Source organism: Eleutherodactylus coqui, chromosome 8, assembly GCF_035609145.1.
Source record: "Eleutherodactylus coqui strain aEleCoq1 chromosome 8, aEleCoq1.hap1, whole genome shotgun sequence".
Classification (NCBI taxonomy): Eukaryota; Metazoa; Chordata; class Amphibia; order Anura; family Eleutherodactylidae; genus Eleutherodactylus; species Eleutherodactylus coqui.
The window spans coordinates 103202035-103229020 of record NC_089844.1 but is presented as its reverse complement, the minus strand read 5'-3'; the positions used below and the strand labels follow the sequence as shown (position 1 = coordinate 103229020).

The following is a 26986-nucleotide window of genomic DNA, read 5'->3' as shown; positions in this document are numbered from 1 at the left end:
CACACAATACAGAAAGTTTTCTTTTTTTCTATTTGCAACTTTTTTTCTAACTTCTAAACATAAAAGATACTCTCTATACTTAGAAACACTACTGAAAACATTTCATCTTTTGTGGATCTTTATTGATGTATGTTCAACTGATCATACTTGCATGCACATACGATGACAAAGAGAAAATCTGGTCACAAACACTTGTATTTAAAGCAGTTTTTATAGCAAGTTGGTAGGTTTACAGCAGTGATTCATTGAATACAGTGGTCGTCTCAGTGGACGGGCACAGTACATATGAGGATATTATTTGCAATGAACAAAAAATAGAAAGAATGGGCAATATACCCACATTTTGACCCCCCTCCCCTCCCAGCTAATTGCATTTATTATTACAAGTACAAAAACAAAACTCCTGATGAGATTACCATAGCTCATTTTAGCTCATAAACAGGACACCATGGAAGAGAATCTACATGTATGCACAGACAAACTGCAATTTTTCAGTAACTTGACAAATGGAATTATTATGAATTTCATTGCATATTTCTCACCACTCAGAACAATAGGCTTGAACTATCTGTGCTCAATGTTGATGATATTGTAACCAGTAACCATTTATATTGTATGCTATGAATCTTTTTAATATAGTACGCTTAGAAAACATTATAAAATTACTATTTGCATATTTTTATGTACATGAAAAAGAATATCCTGTTGCTAAGTGTTTCACTCCTATTTAGCTAAAGACCATCTATTGTCAAAATGCTCTTTTAGTATGTTTTGGACCATTTTTAAGATGAATTCAATAAAGAAATGTAATAAAGGTCACTGTGTAAGAATTGTTTTTCTCCAATAATTTGTAATGCCCCGCCCCCATGCTTTATTCTGTGTTTCTTGATGAAAATAGTTGCTCACAGAATATTCATTAGGAGATACCCCCTGTGCAGGCTTCTCAGGATATATAATTTAGCAGCTTTGTCTACTTATTAACAACTAACTGATCTGTCTTCCAACCCCACAATCACATCCCTGTGAAAGGAGATATGATTACTTGAATTCATCACTAGAGAAGTCTACATGCTCCATAATGTAGACTACTTCAGGGATGAACTACATCTTTAGATTAATTTGCACTTCATTAAGAATTCCTGAAAATTAGCTCAATAAGACACTAAGTAAGTCAATGGGACCCCAAGTAAGCAACAAACATTATTTAATTAAATATATCCAAGAGAATATATTATAAGTTGACTGCAAGATTCGTTTCTGTTTTCATAATTTCCAGTTATAGCTTTAATTAGTATTTTATATATTATATAATATACAAACACATCAATAATGAAAGGGAATATGTTGCATAAGTTTGAAGTATTATTGATATGTTGGTTTATTATTAGATGCATTTAACATTCAATGATTTTGTTTTTTTGATAGTTTTGACAATTAATAAGTAAGGACATTTTTATACTTTTTCTTGTATGTGCATTTTTTAAATATGAGACTTTATTATCTACTTTTTTGCTGTTCCAGGCTCACACCTAATAGTGCACACTTTGATCAAATTCCTTATTCAATTATTTTTCATTTTTGGTTTGATTTGTTTTTGGGTAGCTTTTGGGTGCATTTTAAAACAGTTTGAAGTATACAGATTTTTATAAATTATTAAATAGTCTATTATAATAGGATTCCCTATTTAAATATAATGTACACCTTAATTAAGCAATTTTAGCTGTAAACTACCACTTACTTGAAATAAAAGAAAAATAAATTAATTAAAAAGTTACAAGACTTATAGAATTCAAATAGATGAAACATTGTTTGTAAAAAAATGTGTTATTAAGGATTATGGTTTAGTAAACATGAAGAATAAACTAAAGTGTACGACACATAATCCATATTTTCTAGAAAATTTGGATTTTTACAGGTCAGCTTAAAACTAAGTATAAAGAGTGGTTACTGTGGGTCAGTCATATAAATTAACTGGCATACAGTAATTCAAAATGTTTTTCAATAAAACATAAGTTACATAGATAGAGTTTTGTACAACTGAAAAATTGCAGATTGTTTACACAGCATAATGTTTAAAAAAAAGCAGCAACCAAGCAGTTGAAAATACCGTGATTATCTCTATGTAATGAATGCAATACTTGTAAAATGTTTATATAAATCTTGATATATTTAGTAAGTAACTCCATAAAAATGATAATTTTCTCTAATAGTTGTTCTAATAGGCTAAAACTAAAGCATAATAGGCTGCGTATATTTTTAGAACATAACAACTCCACTGCACAGATGTAAATTTTGTACATTTTAACTGGTACAAACAATTTAAGTTTCTTTTTATTACTTTCCCTTTACAACTTTCAAAAAAAGAAAAAAATAGAAACAGTGCTTTTGTCATCTTTTTAATAATACTCCCCCTCCCACATTATAAAAATCAGCAATGATATCAATAATTTATTATACTGGAAGAAATATAAAAAAGAATGTAGATGAACTAACCAGCTTGTTTTTTTTTTATATATTATTTTTTTTTACCTTTTTTTCTTATTTTCACTTATTTTTTTGTTTTTTTTTCCTGTGATTTTTATCTTTTCTTGATTTTTTTAAACTGTTGTATGCCAAGATTATTATTAATAGCTGAATACTGTCTGGTGGAATGCTTAAAAAGGGTAAGCTAGGATAGCATTTCATCAGATTTTATGTACAAAGAGTCAAATTCACAAATTTAAACACAACCTTTGGCTCTGGACAATTAATAAATAATTTAGGACAGTCACTAAATGAAGTTTGGTGCAGTGGCAACCTTTTTGCTCAGATGTATCAGCATTTTAGCCCTCCCAAATAAACTGAAATATATGTAAATGCAGAAATGACTACTATAGTCACACGCTTACAAAATGTGATAATTCCAATAGCTTAATATTTAGCATATATAATTAATTTACATATTATAGCACTCTTGATTGTGGCCCTAAAATAGTTTTTTAATTCATATCTACAGTAGTAGCTTTCTAGGTCAACCACAAAAAATCTACAGCCAACAATCAACTACAGAACCTTGAGAAATTAAAGACCCACAATATTAAAATACACAGAACAAAATATCTGAGGTATAAGATAAAAAATGTAATTTTACTCTCTTTGAGTTTTATTTAGTTATTTAGAGTTGCTAAAATGATGCACTACTGCATGTATTGCAATACCCAGGCCTCGGAAAGCTTCTTTTCCCCCACACTGGAAGAGTTTTATGGTTTTGTCATTTAGTATGGAGCAAAACGGCTGTATCCCCCTCGGTATATACTAGCCTGTAATGAAGAAAGAACGAGACCGACATCATCAGCATGGCTCCTAGTCTTGGCATCAGTGAAGGGTGCAAAAGCATTCTGAAACAAAGCAATTTCATGGGTTTGTTTTTTAAGATTGTTTCTTTTTAAAAAATCAAGGTCATAACTTAAAATATTTTACCACCACCCACCTTCCCAGAAATCAGTTACCATCAAAAAGTAAAAGCATTGATTATTTTACTAGCTAACTGATCATATATCAGGACCTATCATAATCTTAGGTTATCCAGGATAATGGTTATCTTTATAGAGAGCTGTTTATACATATATGGTAAAGGTGCATGTATGGGCTGAACTGTGGATACAATGTTACACAGATTTATATGTGTTTTTGCCATTTTTTTAAGCTATAAGTTTTTGCCTCTTTGTCTTTATTTAATTATTTCAGTGTGTGCAAGTTACCCTATTGTGCTCCTGGATGCCTTAGGCTTCTTTCCCACGCGCGTATATCGGCCCACTGTTTTCATGGCTGGCTGATATACTCTGTGATCTGATGAGTTGGATTCCAATGCATCAGATCACATGGCCGTATACCTGAGACGTAAAAGCACGCAGCCGGGCATTTTTACGTTGGGCCCAAAAGATAGTCCTGGAACTATCTTTTCGGTGCAAAACATCGGCCGCTGATAGCGGCCAGAGGTGGGAGTTCAGCAGCGTGGCTGCTACACTCCCTCCCTCTGCTCTCCTCCCTGCTTGTTCTTTGCAATGGAAGGGGGCAGGGGGAGCTAAGCACTGCCCCATGCCGCCTCCTCCCATTGCTGGCTGTGGACAGGGGGTGGGACAGGGGTGGAGCTAGGTGCTACCCCCTCCCCGCCCCTTGTCTTTAGCCCGCAACAGGAGGAAGCATGATGGGGCAGCACTTATCTCTGCTCCTATCCCGCCCCTTCTTATTGCAAAGAATGAGTGGTGAGGAGAGCAAAGGTGAGACTGCAAGGGGGATGAAGGGGAAAGGGGTGACAGCATGGTGACCTCGATGTATATGCACCGGGACCAAAGCTGTGTGAATGGGCACACAAACATTAGATTTGTGCGTCTGTTCATGAGCTTCTACACCCTAGATGGTAGCATATATCGGCCGGCTGTGGAAAGAATCCTTAGACTGAGTCCACCACTTGAAGCACCTTTTTTCTCTATAGGCCAGAGCAGAGAGTTAGAGTAAAAAAACTGGTCCTGCTTGGGACACTCAGCCTGGTCATATATTACATATAAACTGTAATATTTTGTGGGCAGCACTTTGATGATACCACCTGTTCCTGGAGACAGAACTGCAGTAATCAGCTGATCATCAGGTGATCATCAGGTGAATGTTTATGGAGAAGGGGTTTTGATAAAACAATCCCTTTAAAGATTAACTTTTGAAAGTACTTGTGAAAATAAATGTATGCATTCTTAAATGGAAAACAATCAGCTGCTCATCTGTTTTGAATTCTCTAATCTATTCTTTTAATTGGTATATATCCAGTTTCAAGCAAATCACATTTCCTTTGATTATTACATGTTGCTTGCTTCTATAGGCATAAAGCACCAATTCCATCCAATTTCTTCTGCAGCATGTCATCTTCACTACTGCTTAATTATTGTACTTTGATAACCAGGTAAACATTAAAGGGTTTGTCCCACGTTTAAACGTATCTCCTATACATAGGAGAGGTGATAAGTAGTTGATTGGTGAGGGTTCAATCACTTGGACCCCACCAGTCATGAGAATGGGAGCCCCTGTATGAAATAATTAGTGTTAGAGCATGCATGCTACAGCTCCATTCATCTCTATGAGATAGCTGGAGATCAGCTGTCCCATAGAGATGAACTGAGCAGCAGCGTGCATGCTTGACTGCTGCTCCATCCATATAGAGGGACAAGAGATCCCTCTTCTCATGATCGCTGGAGATGCCAGAAGTCAGACACCCACCAATCAAACTCTTATCCTCTATCCATAGAATAGAGAATACATTTAAAACTTTAAATTTATACCTAATTTAAGCATGAATCCTGGTGTCCTGTTTATCTACAGTATTACATTAAGGGAATTCTTCAAAGGAGGTAGGAAACATTAGAATGTAAATAACTGCATATTTGGTTTTAAATGGTATTTGTTAATCAGTTATTCATTAATCTGATATTTCCAACAATGTAAATTTATTTTTGTACAATATATGGATTTTTAACAAGAATATTAAGTAATTAGATTGTCCCATGAAGACAACCTGTTTGGATATATGCCCTGTTAGTGGATATCAAATAACAGAGAAAGCTTGAGAGTCTTTCTCCCCCTGCCCACATAAAGAAATTAATATCTCTTGTTGCATAAAAACATATATTAGAAAAGCTGTTAATCAATCTGTATAAGAGAAGGAAGGCATGATTTACTGTGTCTCCCAAGAGTAACTTAGTATATATTTTCAATATCATTTAAAATATACAGTATGTTTATTGAAGCTTTATTGGAAGACAATAAATACCTGCCATGTAATGGAAATACCTGGTGATGATTAGATGTTTTTAGTGATTTAATTCACATTTCTCCTGGATTAGAAATTATCAGAACTTGCTCTTATTTATATATACCGAATCGAAGGATTGTATTAAAAACATTCATTAGTAGCCTTTTGTATGACTAATAAATCTGAATTCCCCCCCAAAAATCTATAATATCATGCACACCAGTTATACCTAAAAAAATAACACGGGGCTCACACCTAACCACAATAAAGATAAAGTAATTAACAGAATTCTGTGATGAAAAAAGAAAGACATAAAAAGAAAATGAAGAAGAAAAGCTTACCACGGTACCAACGCCGTAGGTGGCTGCTGGAGCAAGTGTGTGGTGGTAGGGGTCGGCAGCATAAACTCGTCCGTAACTGAAAATAGAAAAACATAATGTATGTGGATTAATAATAAGTGAGAAAAAAAGAAATCGTAATTTAATTATTTCATCAAGAGAATGTTTTTTTTTCTTTTCTGCTTGCAGTTCCCATGTACATTCTACATTATTTTCATGCCATAAATCATTTTGCTACAACCCTGAAATTGGCCCCAAATGATGTCTTTTACTACATATAGACCAGATGTTTTACCTTGGAAACTAGAGCAGTAAATTTTGAACTGAAGCCAACACTTTAAATGAGTGTAGAAAAGTAATCACACCGCTCTGTATACTGAAGTACAACAGGTAATCCAGCTCAGGACATTGATAAATATTAGCCAAGATACTGTTCTTGGAAGATGTCCAATTACTAAAATGTTCTTTCATTCTCCCATCTAGCAGTCAATATTGTAAGAGCTTGTAAATGCATCTTACCACAATGTACGTAATATAAAGTATAACAAAATTCTGAAAAGCTACTACTGAAAAAAATGTGGTTCTATAATAGGAGATTATTCTCAAATTTAAGAAAATAAAAATTGCTTTACAAAAAAATTATATTTTTGCCATTTTTATTGTATCAATGTTTAAAAAATGCAAAAGGGCGTTCATAAAGTCTTATTTTTTTTGCTTAGAGTGGTAAGTACAAAATCCAATTTACATATAATCACCTATCAGGATATCCATACTATAAGGTACTCTATTCTTCTATGCTTAAATGTGATGTGTAATGGATTATCCATATTACTTGGAGTCAAGGGTATCCAGTTAATTACAAGTCTGCAAATAAAACCATCTACTTTATGCTTTTTATGGGGCTATTCATATTTACATTACTGAATTACATGAGCAGCTAGATAATATTCAGAAATAATCAGTTTTGCACATTTTCTTTTTTAATAAACTGAAGTTCAATGTGCCATCATACTATTTTGCAATTCCAAGCCATTTACTGGTGTTATCTAAAATTATAATTTCATAAGTTATCATAGTATTTGCCACTGTTCTGCCATCCTGTTTCTTTGACATTCAGGGACAATTTCTTCTATTACTAACAAATGTTGTTTTGTCTGACTACATAATGGATTTTATGAATGGAAAATGTTATTATAGTGTTCAATACCATATATCAGTACAATTAGAAGATAAAAAATAATATTAGGATCTATTCACACTAGATTCATGACTTCTACAATGTAACCCAGAGCTCTGTAACAGATCTCTCATATCATAGATCCAAATAGAGACTGTCTGATCCCATTGACTTATAATAACCACCATTAGTGTTCCACTGAGGTTTACATTGTGTTGACTACAAGAATAGTGCTGCATGCTCTGCTATTACTGCTGTCAAAGAGCCGTATTTCATTGGCTGAAATCAAAACATGAAAATAATGGTCCTGGTTATCCAGAAAACATAATATATAGATAATATATCAAAACTAAGAACATGAATGATGACCAGACTAGCTAAAGAGAGTGCACATTTCCTAGTAGTGGGAAACCATAGAACTACAAATATGTACAAAAGAGTGAAAAAACTCCCCAAAGTGAGACTGCGCTGCTTAAATAAGTACTGTATTGCACTGAGACTTACTTTTTCACTATTTGTAATGATGTCTTATTATAAAAATGGAGCGATTTGTTATGTGTTTATGCTTGAAGAAGGAGTTATGTTCATACCCCAAAACGCGTCGCAAGACTCCTGTCTGGACTTTTTGTCTGTGTTTTGTATTACCCTTTATGTTGTATTAAAACCTTACATGAAGGCCTTGGTTTGCCGTGGATTTATCGTTGTCAACCACTACCTATCCTGGAGGGAATGAACATAGTCTCTTTGGTGATTCATTAACGGAAGTTCACTTCATGTGCAGGGGCTTCCCTTATTCCAGTAAGTCTCAGTGTAATACAGCACTTATTTAAGCAGTGCAGTCTCACTTTGGGAGATTGTTTACTCTTTTGTACTATTGGTACCTGGATCACAGATTGTTTTCTGGTATCTCCTTTAGACTTGCAGCTCTCCACCATTCAGTGGATTATAAACTACTTCAAGTCAATTCTTTGCTTTACATCTTTTGAGACTTTCAGTCTCTAGTGTAGGTTCATGTTTGGTAAAAAAGACCACAAAATGAAATAAAACAAACTGGTCTCATTTTTTCTTTTTTGATCACATGTATGTGGGTGGCATGGAGTTATAGTAAGTTATCATGCTGACCGTACATTGTCATAATCTAAGATATCTCATTATAAAAATTAGTGCTATACAATTACACTCTGTAGAACACAAGTTGCCATATCATATGCCCAATTAAAGGGGTTGTCCCGCGCCGAAACGGGTTTTTTTTTTTTTCAAACCCCCCCCCCCCCCCCGTTCGGCACGAGACAACCCCGATGCAGGGGTTAAAAAAGATCACCGGACAGCGCTTACCTTAATCCCCGCGCTCCGGTGACTTCTTACTTACCCGGTGAAGATGGCCGCCGGCATCTTCTCCCTCCGTGGACCGCAGGGCTTCTGTGCGGTCCATTGCCGATTCCAGCCTCCTAATTGGCTGGAATCGGCACGTGATGGGGCGGAGCTACACGGAGCCCCATTGAGAAGATAAGAAGACCTGGACTGCGCAAGCGCGTCTAATTTGGCCATTAGACGGCGAAAATTAGACGGCAACCATGGAGACGAGGACGCCAGCAACGGAGCAGGTAAGTGAATAACTTCTGTATGGCTCATAATTAATGCACAATGTACATTACAAAGTGCATTAATATGGCCATACAGAAGTGTATAGACCCACTTGCTGCCGCGGGACAACCCCTTTAAAGCTTTTGCACCGGGGCCAAGGAGTTTAAAACTTTAACATGTGAAAGGCTGATTTTAGTGATGTAGCGATATTTAACCTACACTGATAACAAGAGCCATTGAAAAGTTATTGAAAAGACAAGAAAAAGTTCTGTGCCACAGTTTATTTAGCACATTAAGTGTAAATCTAATCTTGCAGCGTCTGTACATAACATCTTACCAGTGGAGTATGGATTACAGTTGCTATGAATCAGGAGGGCTATTATGGCAGGGTGAAAACGTGAAACCAGATAAATTATCACTAGAGACAATGATATACCCGTTTCCACAAGAATACCGAGAGCTACACTAGGTTAAAGGGAATTTCTAATGGAAACCTGCATGGCAATCAACTCATTACATGAGGTCCAGTGGAGTATGGATTACAGTTGCTATGAATCAGGAGGGCTATTATGGCAGGGTGAAAACGTGAAACCAGATAAATTATCACTAGAGACAGTGATATACCTATTTCCACAAGAATACCGAGAGCTACACTAGGTTAAAGGGAATTTCTAATGGAAACCTGCATGGCAATCAACTCATTACATGACGTCCAGCATTTCTAACTGTTGGCCGACAAGTTTGCTTGAACGTATCTCGGTTGTTATTTAATTAGGTGTTACAGTAAAATAACATCTTTACATTTACTAGAAATCATTGTATTTGTTTGAGCTGACCTTCACCTTCTAATGTGGGTGCTTTGTTGTTATGATTAATATTTGCTATTTCCTAAAGAAAATAGAAAGTGTCAGTTTATTCTCCAAATGCAAAGCTTATTTTTAAAGCTGATTTTAAAAGACTCACCTATGCTTGACATTGACAATTAAGGGCCTGAAAGGTTAGGATTGTTCACTAGCAATCCTTTAGTTTTTTAATATAGCACAGCAAGTAAACATTTCAAGACTGACTAGTGTTTTGATATCAGCAAATTCTAAAACTGTTTTCTACCTAAAATAATAAAATGTACTTGACTACATGATACTTACAGTATGTACGCTTACTATAATATTTAATATATTCGGAAATTCCGTATACTCCATCGGGAAATCTATAAAAAATATTTCTACAACATCATATCCCCAAATAAATATAAAAATTATCTATTTTGTAATTCATTTAATGCTTATGATGTTTAGTGATTTGGGATGAGCGAGCACGCTCGGATAAGGCAGTTAGTAGAGCGAGCATTGCTCTTCTCGAGTAACTGCATTCTTTAGTGATGTTGGTAGCAGTTACCTTAACAATTGATTATATATTATGCACACATAGTAACATAGTAACATAGTTCGTAAGGCTGAATGAAGACAATGTCCATCTAGTCCAGCCTGTCTAGCCTCCTGTTTTGTTGATCCAGAGGAAGGCAAAAAACCCCAAGAGCAGAAGCCAATTAGCCCTTTTGGGGAAAAAATTCCTTCCCGACTCCCTAATTGCAATCAGACTGTTCCCTGGATCAACCCCTAATAGTTCCTACCTGCCTGTATACCCGAATTAACAAATAATCTTAGATTTATAGCCTATAATATCCTTCCTCTCCAGAAAGACATCAAGACCCCTTTTAAACTCCTCTAAGGATTTTGCCAACACTACGTCCTCAGGCAGAGAGTTCCACAGTCTAACTGCTCTAACAGTAAAGAACCCCTTTCTATGTTAGTGATGAAACCTGCTTTCCTCTAAACGTAGCGGATGCCCTCTTGTTACCGCTGCAGTCCTGGGTATAAACAGATCCTGGGAGAGATCCTTGTATTGTCCCCTCATGTCGCCTCTTAACCTTCTTTTTTCTAGAGTAAATAATCCCAGTTTGGATAGCCTCTCTGGGTATTCCAGTCCCGTCATTCCATGTATTAGTTTAGTTGCCCTTCTTTGAACCCCCTCCAATACCGTAACATCTTTCCTGAGCACCGGTGACCAGAACTGTACGCGGTATTCCATGTGAGGCCTGACAAGTGCCTTATATACTGGAAGGATAATGTTCTCGTCCTTCGCTCCTATACCTCTTTTAATGCATCCCAAAACTTTATTTGCCTTTGCAGCAGCTGATTGGCATTGGTTACTCCAGTTTAGTCTATTGTCCACTAGTACCCCCAGGTCTTTTTCCATATCACTTTTCCCTAGCGGTACCCCATTAAGTGAATATTGGTAACATCCATTCTTGCTGCCCACATGCAATTTATCCCATGAGCAACTGGGAACAAGGTGTGCATTTTCTACACTATAATTTGTTTGAGAAAGGGCTCAGTCACATGAGCGTTTTGTGTTGCGCATGTTTTTTGCATTTGCGATTCTCATGTATTAGAACCAATGCTTTTCAATAGCAGCTGCCAAATGTCCGATTTTTACCGGCGCAAAAACTTTATGTGCAAATTTTGAATGCACCCAAGTGTGATTTTTTAACCGTGATGCCCACTACGGTTATGCAAATTTTTGCCGCATGCATCTTGCGTGCGTTTCACGCTAGTAAATGCAAAGAAAGAAATGCTTGTCTGACTGATCCCAAAGGCAGTCTATTTTGCCAAAATGTTGCCCTCCTATACGGATGTGTCTGTATTTGCAACAAGATGAGGATTTATACTAGTATGTTCTTGTAATACTATAATATATACTTTAGATGTTGAAGACTTTTTCAAAAGAATATCACGCCAATCAATTACACTGAGTAAAACAATTTTTGGTGACTTATTTGGGGTATTTTGGGGTCATAGATTTTGAAAATGGTATTAGTTTTTCTTCATTATCAAGATATGACATATGTCCATACAAATGTATACATGTACACATATTGTTATGCATATGTAATGACTGCCAATAAAAAGCTGGAGGTACAAAGATAAATCCATAGAAGCCTAGAACAGAAATAAATCAAAAGTTTTTCCATTGAGACATGTTGATGAAACTACATTTTTGTGATTTCCTGCGATTAGATATTCCTGGACATTTGCGCTGAATATTTCAACAGTAGTGTGCCATTACATGTGTATCCCATCGTCCACAGTACTGTTCTTCCATGGTCCTTATTTCCTGGTGAAATCATTCAGTGTTCAGTGACAAAGGTACTCCCCATTGAGATGAAGAAATTCTCTGCTGCAGCTGTCACAGCTGTTACAGCTGTGGCAGGGGACTCTTCACTCCCCATGGCGAGTCCCCTTGTCACTGAACACTGTGACAGCGCTGTCACAGTGTTCAGTGACAAGGAGACTCCCTGCGGGGAATATTTACACAACAGCAGCGGAGAGGTGAGTATATATATATATATATATATATATATATATATATATATATATAAATTTTTTTTCATACAAACCAGGGATGATTTTCAGGGAAGGGCTTATATTTCAAGCCCTTCCCTGAAAATTACTGCAGGGGTTGTCGGCATCCTATTGCCTTAAATTGGGCTGCGGCAGCAGCTGCAGCTGCATTGAAAGCAATGCTGCACAGACCTGCATTCACGTGTGTTAGTGCATGTACGTGTGTGCGTGTTTTTGTGCGCACCTATGTACGCATGCGCATACACTCGTCTAAATGCACCCTAAAATGAAAACATTTATGGGCAAGGAATGGTAGAAAAAAAACAAGCACTACTCACCTCTTAAATGGCCTTCTGGTCCAGGGCAGCCAACCTGGTCCCTGGTGATCCATTTCCAGAGGAGGCTGCAGCGATTATGTGGCATTTATTGTGCCCAAGACTGCCCTGCCAATCACTGGCTTCCGTGGTCATTTGCCGTTCATGTAGGTATTACCATTGAAGCCAGTGATTTGGTGAGTAATCACGTACAATGAAAGGCAGGTGACTACAGCAGCTTATTTTGAGACCAGACCAGCAGGCACTGAGGTAGCTTCACTGGCTCAGAGACCATTTAAGAAGCGAATACTGCTTATTGTTTTATTTTCCACTCGTCCTTGCCCAGAATTTTTTTTTTATGTCCTGAAAAACCACTTTAATAAATAGGGTATTCAAATGTGTATTTTAAGCAGTAATGTATTCCCAAGTATTTGCAGATGACATATACGCAGATGTCATTAGAAACTTTATTGTTATGCCATTCCATCATCTCTTTGCTTCTCTCCTCTTTTTACTTGGCTATTTCTCCTACACAACTATATACTGGGTGGGAACCACAAATAGTCAACATTACAGTGCCCATATGTGTTTTCACCCAGGTGCCCACTGGGCATGACTGGCACAAGTAGTTTGCACAACCAGAGGTGACAAATCTCAGAGAAATAGACAAGATTGAACTAGTAACCATAGATACAGGTCTTTTCAAACTAATGAAGGATACCAAGACTAGGAATGCTAAGCATGGAGAACTATACTTATAAATTGGCCAGTACCTGCGCCAAAAAGGGAAGTCCCACTACAGGAGACACACAAGACACCAATCCAAGCGTAACTAGTGATCACTAGACTAAATGCTAAACATATGAGCCTAACTAACCAGAAGGTAAACTCCCTGAAAGAAGGTCACTCCTAATCTACCTTATTGAAAAAGAGTATTACCGAGAGAATAACTTAAACTTAACTTTTATTCCTAAACTTTGAAAACATAATTGAGCTGATAAACCATTTAACATAATACTCAAATTCTCAAACCAATGAGGAGACTAGTTATTGGATAAAATAAGTCACCATCAGATCTAGTTACTATCAAAAAAAGAAGTGAACAAATATTCAATCTGCCTTTATCAAAGAGGATTCCCAACTCCATAGATTGCAATTTCGCTTGTATTGGTCGAAAGACTATACATGTCCACCCTTTTCAGAAATAGTTACATTTGATGTAACTGATGACTTAATTCCAGAAGCTCATAAACGGAACTGTTAGACCCTCATACTGGAATTATATTCCTATCACACAACCTTTTCTATGCATTTCAGTAGCACTGACCCTAACTACCTCATCAGGGTCATAAATATATCATAAGAAAAGTAGGATAAAAATAAATCAGAAAGAGGAAAATATTTAAAAAACGACCAGCCTTAATGGTAGTCTGGGCACCATCTGCAAAGAACCTGGAGTCTCAAGGGACTCCGGGTTAAATAACTTAAATCCTGCCTACTCACAAAGGTCTAGTCTCCTTGTACCAATGGAATGGCGTGCGGCCAGCAATCCATCAGCCCAAATTGCACATGCCCTTACTGGTAAGGTTCATGCACAACAGATGCCAATAATCAGTCCCAGAGTGCACATAGCTCCACCTATCCAGCGCATACACAGCATTAGGCCAATAGTACGCCACAGCACATTCAAGTCCATTCACCCAGTATACAAAAGAGGCTCGCATTGGTCTCCTAGCAGGTGATAGTCATCATAGTTACAGCCAATACAAAAGAAATGAACTGAAAAGCTTATTTGGTACAATGTGGACTTAAGGAAATACCACATTGCACCACAACACATCCTCATGAGATCAGTGCCTCTCAGCGTAACATCCATCATCACCACCTGTCGTTTTTCTGTTGTGTGGAAATAATTTTCAATGTATAGCTCAAAAACTGCACTGCTCTCTCTCTCTCTCTCTCTCTCTATCTCTCTCTCGCTATATATATATATATATATATATATATATATATATATATATATATATATATATATATACATATACACACTGGACACTGAGAGGGTAATTTCTCCCTCTGGTGCCAGCAGGGATAGTCTATCTGAGTTGCCTGTTAATCCAGTCAGCCAATCAGTTGTAATTTAGTGTATATAAACTGAACCCTTAGCTCTATAGTGTTGGTATCCTGGCCACTTCCTGTGCCATAGTGCTCAGTATTACATTTCTCAATGCATCTAGTACTCAGTTATTACAGTTCTAATCAGTTTAGCACTTTTAGCATTTTCAGGATTTTCTGTTTTACTAATAGCAAATCCTAAAAATACAAGGATTACATAGGCCAATAGGGTGGTTTCACAGAAGCAGGAGGAACACCTAGATGACTAAATTAAATTTCACTGTGAGGGTTCAACTTAAAGGGGTTGTCCCGCGCAAGCAGGCGGTGTTAAGCACTTCTGTATGGCCATATTAATGCACGTGCTCGCGCCGCACAGGTCTTCTGCGCATGCGCCGGAGCGGCCCCATTCAACAGAACAGAAGAGAAGACTGCGCAAGCACGTCTAATCGAGGGAGAAGAAGGCTTCGGTCGGCGCCATGGAGACGGGGACGCCAACACCGGAGGGGGTAAGTGTATAACTTCTGTATGGCCATTATTTAATGCACGATGTATATTACAAAGTGCATTAATATGGCCATACAGAAGTGCTTAACACCGCTTGCTTGCACGGGACAACCCCTTTAGCTCTAAAACATAACTTTTAATAAATATATATTGATTAAAAAGGCTTGTCACACAAGTCTTAGGTGAGACACACACGAAAAAAACCACAAAAGTTACTCCTAGACCAAGACCCCTGATAATCGTATGGGGAACTGAGCTGGAGATGAGAAACAACTATTAGTACGAGTTTCTCCAAAAGTGTAGCCAGGTTCTTTATAACGAGAACACCAGCGACGTATAATAGTTACATCAACTGGGTATACGTAAGAGGTCAGCTTTATGCATGAACAGGCGTTCCTGTCTTAGTAACAGAGGTGAATCAGTTGATGACTACCTATTGATTGTAGTTCCACCAGTAGAGGTAAAGTCCCCAAACAGACCTGAGCCAATCTTTAAAGTAACAACATGGTGGCTCAAGGTCTGACTGGGGGCTGAGGAGTCAATGAGAAAACCACACTAGTAGAATCTTTTAGGTGAGGGATTGACGTTCCTACCATCTTATCAGCCGCCAGCCTATCATAAGGGCTGGTGCTGCTGCTTTTTTATTTTCTGTTCCTGCTGCTACTGGGGTGGGGATTTCTTGGGACTTAGATACAAACCTAAGATAATAGGATCGTCTATCCCTCACCTAAAAGATTCTACTAGTGTGGTTATATTAGTTTAGGATCTTTCTCAGCATTTTTACTATGATATTAGATTCAGTATAGAGTTTTGAGTTATCTCTGATTTTTCATCAAGATACAGACCTGGTTCCTGATGATGCTACATCACTAGTAGCGGAAATGCGTTGAACCCCTTACGTAGATCTTTTTTCCTCTTGAGCTATACTTGAACCGCCAACCTTTGATCTTTTTAGATCTGATTGAGCTACACTACTTGGAGCCTTGACTTGAGATCCTTCAGTTGGTTCTTTCATTTGAACCTCTGCGGGGTACACAATTTTCTTTCTCATTGGCTCCTCAGCCTCCAGTCAGACCTGAACGATTGAGCCACCGTGTTGTTACTTTAAAGATTGGCTCAGGTCTGTTTGGGGACTTTACCTCTACTGGTGGAACTACAATCAATAGGTAGTCATCAACTGATCCACCTCTGTTACTAAAACAGGAACGCCTGTTCATGCATAAAGCTGACCTCTTACGTATACCCAGTTGATGTAACTATTATACGTCGCTGGTGTTCTCGCTATATAAAACTTGGCTACACCTTTGGAGAAACTCGTACTAATAGTTGTTTCTCATCTCCAGTTCAGTTCCCCATAGATTATCAGGGGTCTTGGTCTAGGAGTAACTTTTGTGTTTTTTTTCGTGTGTGTCTCACCTAAGACTTGCGTGACAAGCCTTTTTAATCAATATATTTATGAAAAGTTATGTTTTAGAGTTAAGTTGAACCCTCAGTGAAATTTTACATAGGCCAAAAGCATCTACTATTGGTAGTACTATATGTAAATTCCCTTGAAGGTTTATTATACTGCACCCCTATTATTCTCACTGTCCTGATCACCTAGTCATTAAAGAAAGGCAATACATACCATGTATCTTTGCATTTGCTTATAGGGCTTTCTCGAGTTATCACATACAAAGAGTCTGTAGTGCTACCTGTAGATAATTGATTCAGACTATAGGCATATTCAGAGATTTGTATTCAATTAGCATATTATTTAGAATTACAGTTGGTCCTTATGGTCCTTAGCACGTTGATGTCTGTACATATGGAGCCATTATGTATTAGGTAGAGTTCCCTAAACATTCCAAAGGCTGTTTTATATATAATATAGTACCTTATCTACCTAATACAGAATGGCACCATATGTACAGACATCAACATGTGGCACCAGAAGGAGAAATTACTATCTCGGTGTCAAGTGTTAAATGACAGCAAGCACGCACTGCATGGTGCATTACATGTTCTGGGTTGGCATGCTGATATCACCCTCAACCCCTCCTGGAACCTAGAGGTCATGGCGCTATAAGCAGTGTGGCAAATGGCTTATACAGCTACATTTTCTATGCCAGAACATTGTTTGGCCTTCTTAGCTTTTATTATTTTACTATTTTGCTTGTGTTATTAAATTCATTAAGCAAGAAGAACTGTTGGCTATAGCAATTGTCTTAAAAGTCCTGTGGATATAGGCAAATGCTGCAGTACATATTATTGTGGGAAGGGAAGACAGAAATAAAACAAGATGTTCATCAGTAAGCAATTCTGTATCAGAAACTCCAGTCTATGGGGGAATCTGGAAGAGTTCCTTAATAAAACAGTTAATACACTTAGGCTGCTTTCCCATCTGCATTGAGGGTTCCATTTTTTTGCTCTGTTATGGGGGCAGGAAAGGGAAATCCACTGTCCGGATGGAGCCATCTCAGATGGTACCAAACAGCACCAAATGGACAGCATTGACTACAATGGGGTCCGTTTAGTTTTGCGCTCAGCTGTCCGACATTCTACCGGCCAAAAAAGACCTGCATGCAGGACTTTATCTACCGGTATTTTGTGCTGGATCTGCAATGGAACCTCCAAATGGAGGTATCAGCGCAGATGTGAAAGCAGCCTTACACATATGTATTTATTTGTACAATTTTAGCTCATGATTCATTTATATATTGCTTTTTTGCTGTATTTCTAACTCCTGCAAACCATTCATATATATAAATACTGAATATTTTTGCTGTGCAGTTCCCCTGTATGACTGCGTACATTAATTATACTGTAGCATCCTGATTACCCCTCTCTTAGTTTCACATTTTTGAAAATGTCCATCTATACTTAATATCTTGTCATGTTGTCACATTTGACCAGCCATGCGAACTGACCTAGAACCAAAGGAACAGTCAAGACTGTCAAAATGATAATGACAATAATGCCAAAAAAAGGCCAGAGTGCTTCTCTGGGTAAAAAAGACAGATTAATCAATGTAACCTACAAAAATAAGGAAGGGATCCAAGTGTTTATGGATTCTTATCATTTGATACATGTTTCATGTTTTCCATTGACAGCAAGCTTGAATGAGAACAGGGAGAAGGAATTTCATTTTTTTGTCGAGAGATAAACTCCCAGTCACTGTGGCAGTACAATTTTGAGTACTTTTCATGTTATGGCTAATCCTCTTTACGGCTAAATTTGAAAAGGTTTGCAGTGACAGAAGACAGTATGATAGACATGCTTTGAATAAGGAAGCAACAGCAAATCAAATGTATGTGGAAGCAGGCAAATAGTGATAATCCTTTTATTTGGTTCCTATCTTTTTTACGATGGCTGCATAATCAGCAGCACAACAACTGTATAATTTAGTAACATCTGTCTTAATTGCTATTCCAAGCCCTTCTGAAATTAGGTCAGTACCACAGGCTATATGTGATTTTAAAAGCACAAATAATAAAAATTTTATTAGCAGTGCTGGGATGTAACAATCATAGAGCAAACATTGGAAAATACTTCAACTTATGAAAATGTCTAAAAAGAAACTTTGGGCAAAATGGCATTGTTAATAAGATGTGAAGTAGAAGTACATGTTAAGCACCTTCGATGGATGGCAGAATTTGCCGATACGGATATACTGCCTAAGCATCTATATTTTTTCTTGTTATTTTTAATATATAATATCCTTATGATACATTGTGTAAATCTTATTGCTGGTAATGATATTGTAAAACATATACAGAAAAATTAACAATTTTACTCATTATCATTTTTTAACCCTTAAGGGGGTTGTAAGGGATTAGAAAAACATGGCTGCTCTCTTTTGGAAACAACATCACAAATGTTTATGGATTGTGTTCGCTATTGAAACGTGCCTTCACTGACGTAAATAGGGATGAGCTGCAACACTGCACATACCAATGTAGCAAAGCTAACACATCTTGCGTTAGTGCTTATGGCAATAGCTTGGTTTAGATATGCTATTTTTAAAGTGCAACTGGCTATTTAAATGGAATTGCTGTGGCTGCACTACACAAATTGCATAAGAATATTCACCTTGCCATATAAACGTTTTTGGCACGCTAAATGTTAATTTTAACAATGCTACATCTTTAGCCCATTGGCAAGAGTGCTACTGTTCCCCAGGAAAAAAAAAGATAATCCTTGTTTTTTCTAATTCCAATTGTCAAACTTATTCATACATTTCTCTGGTGATAGCTTACTTGATCAGTCTCATGTTTATGTTAAACTGTTCTTACTTTGTACGATAGGGGGGCACTTAAGGATATCTTATATATAATTAAATTAAGATTATGGGAATAGTAAGCCTGTGTAATATTACTTTTTAGTTATCATGAAATGTATACCATAAAGTGGATATAGTTAGTTATTATATGAAATTGTAGTCCATTTTTTATAGAAACAATGAAAAACACAATGAATTATAAAATGTTGGGATTTTATATTTTTAAATGGAGCAACTCTACTTAATGACATATATGTTGATTCTTCAATGATATAATGTATAATTAAAAGTACTTTTACAAAGTAATAAATAACAATATCTTCCCCTGCAGAGCCACAAGAAGTATAATTGCTCTAATAAACTTTTTTGCAAGTATTCGCACTGTTGTTCTTGAATGTAAATCTTGTTGGGCTATACTTAGCTCTAGCAGAAGATGTAACCAGATTAATCACATTTTATAACTTTAAGACTAGGAGCAATGAACATTTTAATAGAAAATAAGTTTATTCTGCAAAGAAGGGAGATGGAACAATATCTCTGCAGCATTTCTTCAAATCAATGCTTGACCCTTTATACAGGTCTGTAGAGCAATGATTGCGAATTGAAAACCAAGCCAAAATCCATACACAAACAGCTGTTTCAGGGTTTTTGCCCCTCATCAGTGTGCAGGAGGATCCTGGTTTGGCTAGTGAGAGGCCAATAGGTAGCGCTGCAGAGGTATTGTTCCATCTTTCCTATTTCCATATTACCAAGAGAAGTATGGATGGCCTTATAAGTCTCCTCACTCACCTTCTTGGTGCTCTCCCTAAGGAGTGATTTTACCCCCCCCCCCTCGACCTACGTTTAATCTAAAATGCAGCAATGTGGCCATTTTAGCTGTCATGTTCTGCTTTGCATTTTAGCAGTAAGATAATCTTTGAAAAAGCTATTTGGATTATATGATTTATGATATATGCTTTTCTAAACCGTGAAATGATTTGACTCTTCTCAATTCTTATCACTCAATATCACTGTTGACCACTGATGTTAAAATCTTGGTGAAGGTTCTTGCAAATAGATTACTTCCAGTAACGACTCATTTAAGACATGAGGATCAGTCTGGCTTTATGCCAAATAAATCAACTGCTATTAATTTAAGGAGGTTATATCTGAATCTTCAGGCGGATCAAGTTTGTGGGAACATGACTGTTTTTTTACTCAACGCTGCCAAAGCTTTAGATAGCATTGAGTGAAATTATTTGTGGGCTGTTCTTCATAGGATGGGTTTTGTTGAGAAATTTTAGGCATGGGTTAAACTGCTCTATTCAATGCTTGGGGAAAGAGTGAAGCTAAATGGTCATATTTTCAGATGCATGGTGTTAGAGTAGGGAACAAGGCAGAGGTGTTCCCTGTCCCTTCATCTCTTTGCAATCTCTTTACTAGAATGAAAGCACAATTAGATATCAGAAAACAATCCGCAATATGTATTTGTCACATTGTAATTCACTGATATATACAAAGGCACTTTAGATGCACCAATTAGGTATGATATATCCTGTGAATCACTCACTATCATGTGATTGCAGTAGATAAAACAAATATTCCTGGGTTAGGTGGAAATGGGTCAGGGGTGCAAATGCCCTCTGGACCGCTGTTTTTCTTACAAATGAAAGATTTGAACAACTTCTTTCGATGACATAAAAATGTCAATAGCGTTTCTCCGTTTCCACAACCCTATACGGCAGCATCTCCAGGCTGATAAATTTGGCTATGTGCACGTTTAACGCTTGAGCGTGCGGGTGTGTGGCGGCGTACTTGCGCTTGCGCTCCAACACTTGCGCTAGCGACGGCTGGATGGTGCGCTGAGAGACATTGGTGGATGGGGCCGAGGACAGCGGAGGTGAGGGTGTGGGTGTAGGCCAGGAGACGGTAGTGCCTGTGTCCTGAGAGGGGGGTTGGATCTCAGTGGCAGGTTGGGGCACAGGGGGAGAGGCAGCGGTGCAAACCGGAGGCGGTGAACGGCCTTCGTCCCACCTTGTGGGGTGCTTGGCCATCATATGTCTGCGCATGCTGGTGGTGGTGAGGCTGGTGGTGGTGGCTCCCCGGCTGATCTTGGCGCGACAAAGGTTGCACACCACTGTTCGTCGGTCGTCTGCACTCTCAGTGAAAAACTGCCAGACCTTTGAGCACCTCGGCCTCTGCAGGGTGGCATGGCGCAAGGGGGCGCTTTGGGAAACAGTTGGTGGATTATTCGGTCTGGCCCTGCCTCTACCCCTGGCCACCGCACTGCCTCTTCCAACCTGCCCTGCTGCTGCCCTTGCCTCCCCCTCTGAAGACCTGTCCTCAGTAGGCGTAGCAAACCAGGTGGGGTCAGTCACCTCATCATCCTGCTGCTCTTCCTCCGAATCCTCTGTGCGCTCCTCCCTCGGACTTACTCCAATTACTACTACCTGAGTGATAGACAACTGTGTCTCATCGTCATCGTCCTCCTCACCCACTGAAAGCTCTTGAGACAGTTGCCGGAAGTCCCCAGCCTCATCCCCCGGACCCCAGGAACTTTCCAAAGGTTGGGCATCGGTCACGACAAACTCCTCTGGTGGGAGAGGAACCATTGCTGGCCATTCTGGGCAGGGGCCCGGGAACAGTTCCTTGGAGTCTTCCTGCTCCTCAGAATGTGTCATTGTAATGGAGTGAGGAGGCTGGGAGGAAGGAGGAGCAGCAGCCAGAGGATTCAGAGTTGCAGCAGTGGACGGCGCAGAATTCTGGGTGGTCGATAGATTGCTGGATGCACTTTCTGCCATCCACGACAGGACCTGCTCACGCTGCTCATTTTCTAATAAAGGTCTACCGCGTGGACCCATTAATTGTGAGATGAATGTGGGGACGCCAGAAACGTGCCTCTCTCCTAATCCCGCAGCAGTCGGCTGCGATACACCTGGATCAGGAGCTCGGCCTGTGCCCACACCCTGACTTGGGCCTCCGCGTCCTCGCCCGCATCCACGTCCTCTAGGCCTACCCCTACCCCTCAGCATACTGTATTACCAGTGGTGCAGAAACAGAACGCTGTAATTAAATGTGCTGCTTATTGGCCTGTGGTTGGAGGCTGACTTCGCTTACGGAACGCACAGCAGAGGCAGGAAAGAATTTTGCGCAAGCCTGCTGTAACACTTAGCTGGCTGTGTATGAATTAGGACAACTACCCCCAGCAGAGACGCAGTACAGTCAGGACGGTCACAGGCAGCCCAAATAGATTTTTTTTCCCAAATTTTTTTGGAAAAGCCCACTGCGCATATAGACTGGATATGTCTTTCACTGTCCCTGCCTCACCACCACTACTGGCCGTGGACTATATAAAATTACTGCAGACTGTTTCACTCTGGACAGGATGACAGCGGTGATGTAAGAGGCAACGCAGAGGCAGGAAAGAAATTTGCGCAAGCCTGCTGTAACACTTAGCTGGCTGCGTATGAATTAGGACAACTACCCCCAGCAGAGACGCAGTACAGTCAGGACGGTCACAGGCAGCCCAAATAAATTTTTTTTCCCAAATTGTTTTGGAAAAGCCCACTGCGTATATAGACTGGATATGTCTTTCATTGTCCCTGCCTCACCACCACTTTTGGCTGTGGACTATGTAAAATTACTGCAGGACGCAATGCTCTGGACGCAATGCTCTACACGGCCGATATACAAAAAAAAAATGTGCAACACTGCAAAAAGCAGCCTCAACAGTACTGCACACGGTCAGATGTGGCCCTAAGAAGGACCGTTGGGGTTCTTGAAGCCTAAAATCACTCCTAACGCTCTCCCTATAGCAGCTCCGGTATCAGCAGCACTTTCCCTGATCTCTGTCAGAATGCATCTGTGGCGAGCCGCGGGAGGGGCCGATTTATATACTCGGGTGACACCTGATCTCGCCAGCCACTCACTGCAGGGGGGTGGTATAGGGCTTGAACGTCGCAGGGGGAAGTTGTAATGCCTTCCCTGTCTTTCTATTGGCCAGAAAAGCGCGCTAACGTCTCAGAGATGAAAGTGAAAGTAACTCGAACATCGCGTGGTGCTCGCCTCTAGTAACGAGCATCTCGAACACGCTAATATTCGAACGAGTATCAAGCTCGGACGAGTACATTCGCTCATCTCTAGTCATTGGCTATTATAGGTCCATATGCTGTCCGAGTCTAGTTGAATTATAGATTCTGGTCATGCAAATTAGGCCTTAATTTGATGACTCATTGATTACCTATTAAATAGGCAATTATGTTTCTTGCCCCAAAACACCTTTAAGACCAATATAGAAAAGACAAGTCACATCTGTCAGCCATGTCTTTTACATGTCTGTGACACTTGTGTAACCTCAGAAGGGTGGTATAACAATCGCAAAGGCAGTACTGGACATATGAACAAATATGATATTTTGATTGGAAATAACTAAAATATGGCTAATGATGATATTTTTCTTCATAGTAAAGTTTATATAACTTATTTTAATCAGTGTAAAAAGCCATACGGTATGAAGCTTTTTCAGACGATAGCACAATGCAAAAGATTTCAATTTTTTTAGTTTGAAACAGCATTTCTAAAACATTTTCTCCACACCAATGTAACATTCATGATCTTGAATAATACATGATGAACTTTCACGGGAACAAAGTATCTGTAAGTAGTGATATTTTATTAAAGCACTATGAAGTGCAAACTTTTCTTATGATTTACAAATTGTCAAACATTACTGCAAATAACAAAAAAAAGCCAAAAATATTCTCATTATGAAACATATTTACAAGTTGAACAATCAACAAAAGTTTGAGTTTGTAATAGTTTAAACCAGTGTTCCTCAATGAGTGGCTTGGAAGCCCCATTTCTTCCACCCTTTATATGACTCTCCAGTTGTTGGCTGCAACAGAAAGTATTGTGCAGTAGAGGCACCAAGGAAGTCATATCATTACAAGAACTTGGCCCCAAAGTCAAACCTATAAAGTAAACACTAGGGTGAGAACATATTACTCTCTGTTAACACTAGGGTAAGGGCTATATCACTTTTTGATATATGTAAAAAGTTTTTTTCTAATAGTATTCAGTGTTGCTTCACACTATATTTCATATTGGAGAGTAGCTGCACAAACTGCAAAGAGTAGAGGACTAGAAAAAGAAGAATAGCGACTCCATAATTGGGGTCATAAGCTGATGGGTACTGATGGGTACTCTCTTTGTGAAGTCTTACAGACATACAGAGCCTTCTGGGTAATGCTCCCTGACACAATGCATGCAAATTAGTTACCCTACAGAAGGATAGAACTATCTTTAGAGACCAGCAATTTTTCAAATTTCCCTTTCATTTTTTTCATCCACGCTTTTCAAGAACTATACATTTTTTCTTGTCAACATAAACATATGAGGGCTCATTTTTTTGTCAGGCAAACTGTATTTACTATTTAATGTACCATATAGTGTATTGAAAACTTTCAAAAATGTTTAAGTGGTGTGAAAAAACCCCCATAATTGTGCCATTGCTATTTGGGTTTTGTTTTTACTGTTTTTCAAGATGCAGCAAATAGTCTGTGAATCGGTACAAACATGGTAATACCATATTTATACAGTGTTTATGCATTATTACTTTTAGAAATAAAAGAACCTTTAAAAAATTATTTTCTGTCACCATATTCTGAGACTTATAACTTCTTTATTTTCCGACTGATGGAGTTGTATTTTTGTGGGGCGATCTGAAGTTTGTATTGGTACCACTTTGAGGTACATTCAACTTTTTGATCAATTTTTAATCCATTCTTTAGGAGATGGGGTGCCGAAAAAATTGCAATTATGTCATTTTTTTTTCTTACGATGTTTAGGCCTTAGTCACACGGGCGTTTTTTCACGCGATTTGCGCATCGCATGACGGATGCGCATGCGCAAATCGCGTGACCGGCGCCGAAAAATCGGCCCAAAAATCGCCCGAAAATCTGCTCCTAGCCGCGTTTCATTAGAAACGGGCCGGAGCTGTCCAGCGCATTGCATTCAATGGAGCCGGCAATACAGCGGCTCCATTGAATGCAAGCGCTGCGGGCGTGCGCGGGGTTAATTGTCGGGAAGGGGTTAAATATATAACCCCTTACCTGCAATGCATCCTTAAATGTGAAAAAATAAAAAAAAAGGATGTACTCACCTGCTCCCGGCAGCTGGAGATCCCGGCGGTCGGCCTGCAGTGGGTGTGAAGGAGGTGTGACTCAGGCTTGCCCCTGATTGGCTCAGCGCTGAGCCAATCAGAAGCAAGTCTCAGTCACACCCATTCATGAATTCATGAATGGGTGTGACTGAGCTCAGCCTCTGATTGGCTCAGGCTGAGCCAATCAGGGGCAAGCCTGAGTCACACCTCCTTCACACCCACTGCAGGCCGACCGCCGGGATCTCCAGCTGCCGGGAGCAGGTGAGAACATCCTTTTTTTTAATTTTTTCACATTTAAGGATGCATTGCAGGTAAGGGGTTATATATTTAACCCCTTCCCGACAATTAACCCCGCGCACGCCGGCAGCCCATTGCTTTCAATGGAGCGGCTGTATTGCCGCTCCATTGAATTCAATGGGCAAACATCGTTCTTCTCTGCCACAGCTGTTCCAGCTGTGGCAGAGAAGAATGATTTGTCTTCTATATGTTCTCAATGGGGTCGGCGCTGCTGCCGCCGGCCCCGTTGAGCGCATATAGAGAAGAGAACAGGAATCGCAGATCGCAGATAGGTGCGATCTGCGATTTCTGTTCTCTAATTTATCGGACGAGCGCATAAAAAGCGCTCATGTGTCCGATACCATTGCAAAGCAATGGTTTTAAAAAGTCGCCGGACGCATGCGCATGCGCAAATCGCGGCAATAAACGCCCGTGTGACTAAGCCCTTACTCTGTAAGATAAATAATGCTACATCTTAATATTCTGGGTTTTTATGAATGCTGCAAAACCTTTTAGATTTTTTTGTTTTTTTATATTAAAAATTGAAAAAAAAATTGCAATAAATATTTTCTTTTTTTCAATATTTAAAATGATTCTTAACCTTTTTTTTCTTTTTTAGTTCTCATGGGGTATCTGAACTTGTGTTCACTTGATTGCTTGCACAATACACTGCAATATTTCTGTACTGCAGTATATTGTGAATTTAAATTTTTATCTATTAAACCTTGACACATGCAGAACTTAATAGACTACAATGCAAGGCAGTCCTGAGACCCTTCACTAGGCTCTTGGCTGCCATGCAAATCTATTGGCATCTTGCAACCATGGTGCATGAGGTTTGATGGGGTGCCAGAGGTGACCCCTGTCCTGCCAGCTGCTGCATCCAGAGAGTTAAACAGACATGTTCTGAGCTAGCTCCATTTACAGCTGTTGCAAGGCAAATGCCAGCTGTCAAAAACAGCCCGTATCTGCTGGGTATGGACTGGGCTTGACTCCCAAGCTCACTCCATACACCACCCATGACTGCCTGCTGTATATTTATGGCGGAAAGAGATTTAGAGGTTAAAGCCACACAAGGAGCTATCCTGCCTGTAGTGA

The 26986-nt window shown here is 39.0% G+C and overlaps 1 protein-coding gene across 3 annotated transcripts in view; it reads right to left on the bottom strand.

Annotated features, from left to right (window-relative positions):
• Positions 1-1813: 1813 nt before the first annotated feature.
• The window catches only part of RBFOX1 (RNA binding fox-1 homolog 1), a 744520-nt gene continuing 719347 nt past the window's right edge, over positions 1814-26986 (bottom strand). For 2 of the 3 annotated variants that reach the window (XM_066576151.1, XM_066576153.1), the window contains exons 11-12: positions 6121-6196; positions 1814-3377 (exon numbers count right to left, since the gene is read on the bottom strand). In XM_066576151.1, the coding sequence (XP_066432248.1) occupies positions 3255-3377; positions 6121-6196 (199 nt within the window). In that variant the 3' untranslated portion in view covers positions 1814-3254. The remainder of the gene's footprint in view (positions 3378-6120; positions 6197-26986) is intronic. The other variant, XM_066576152.1, reaches the window with a different exon arrangement.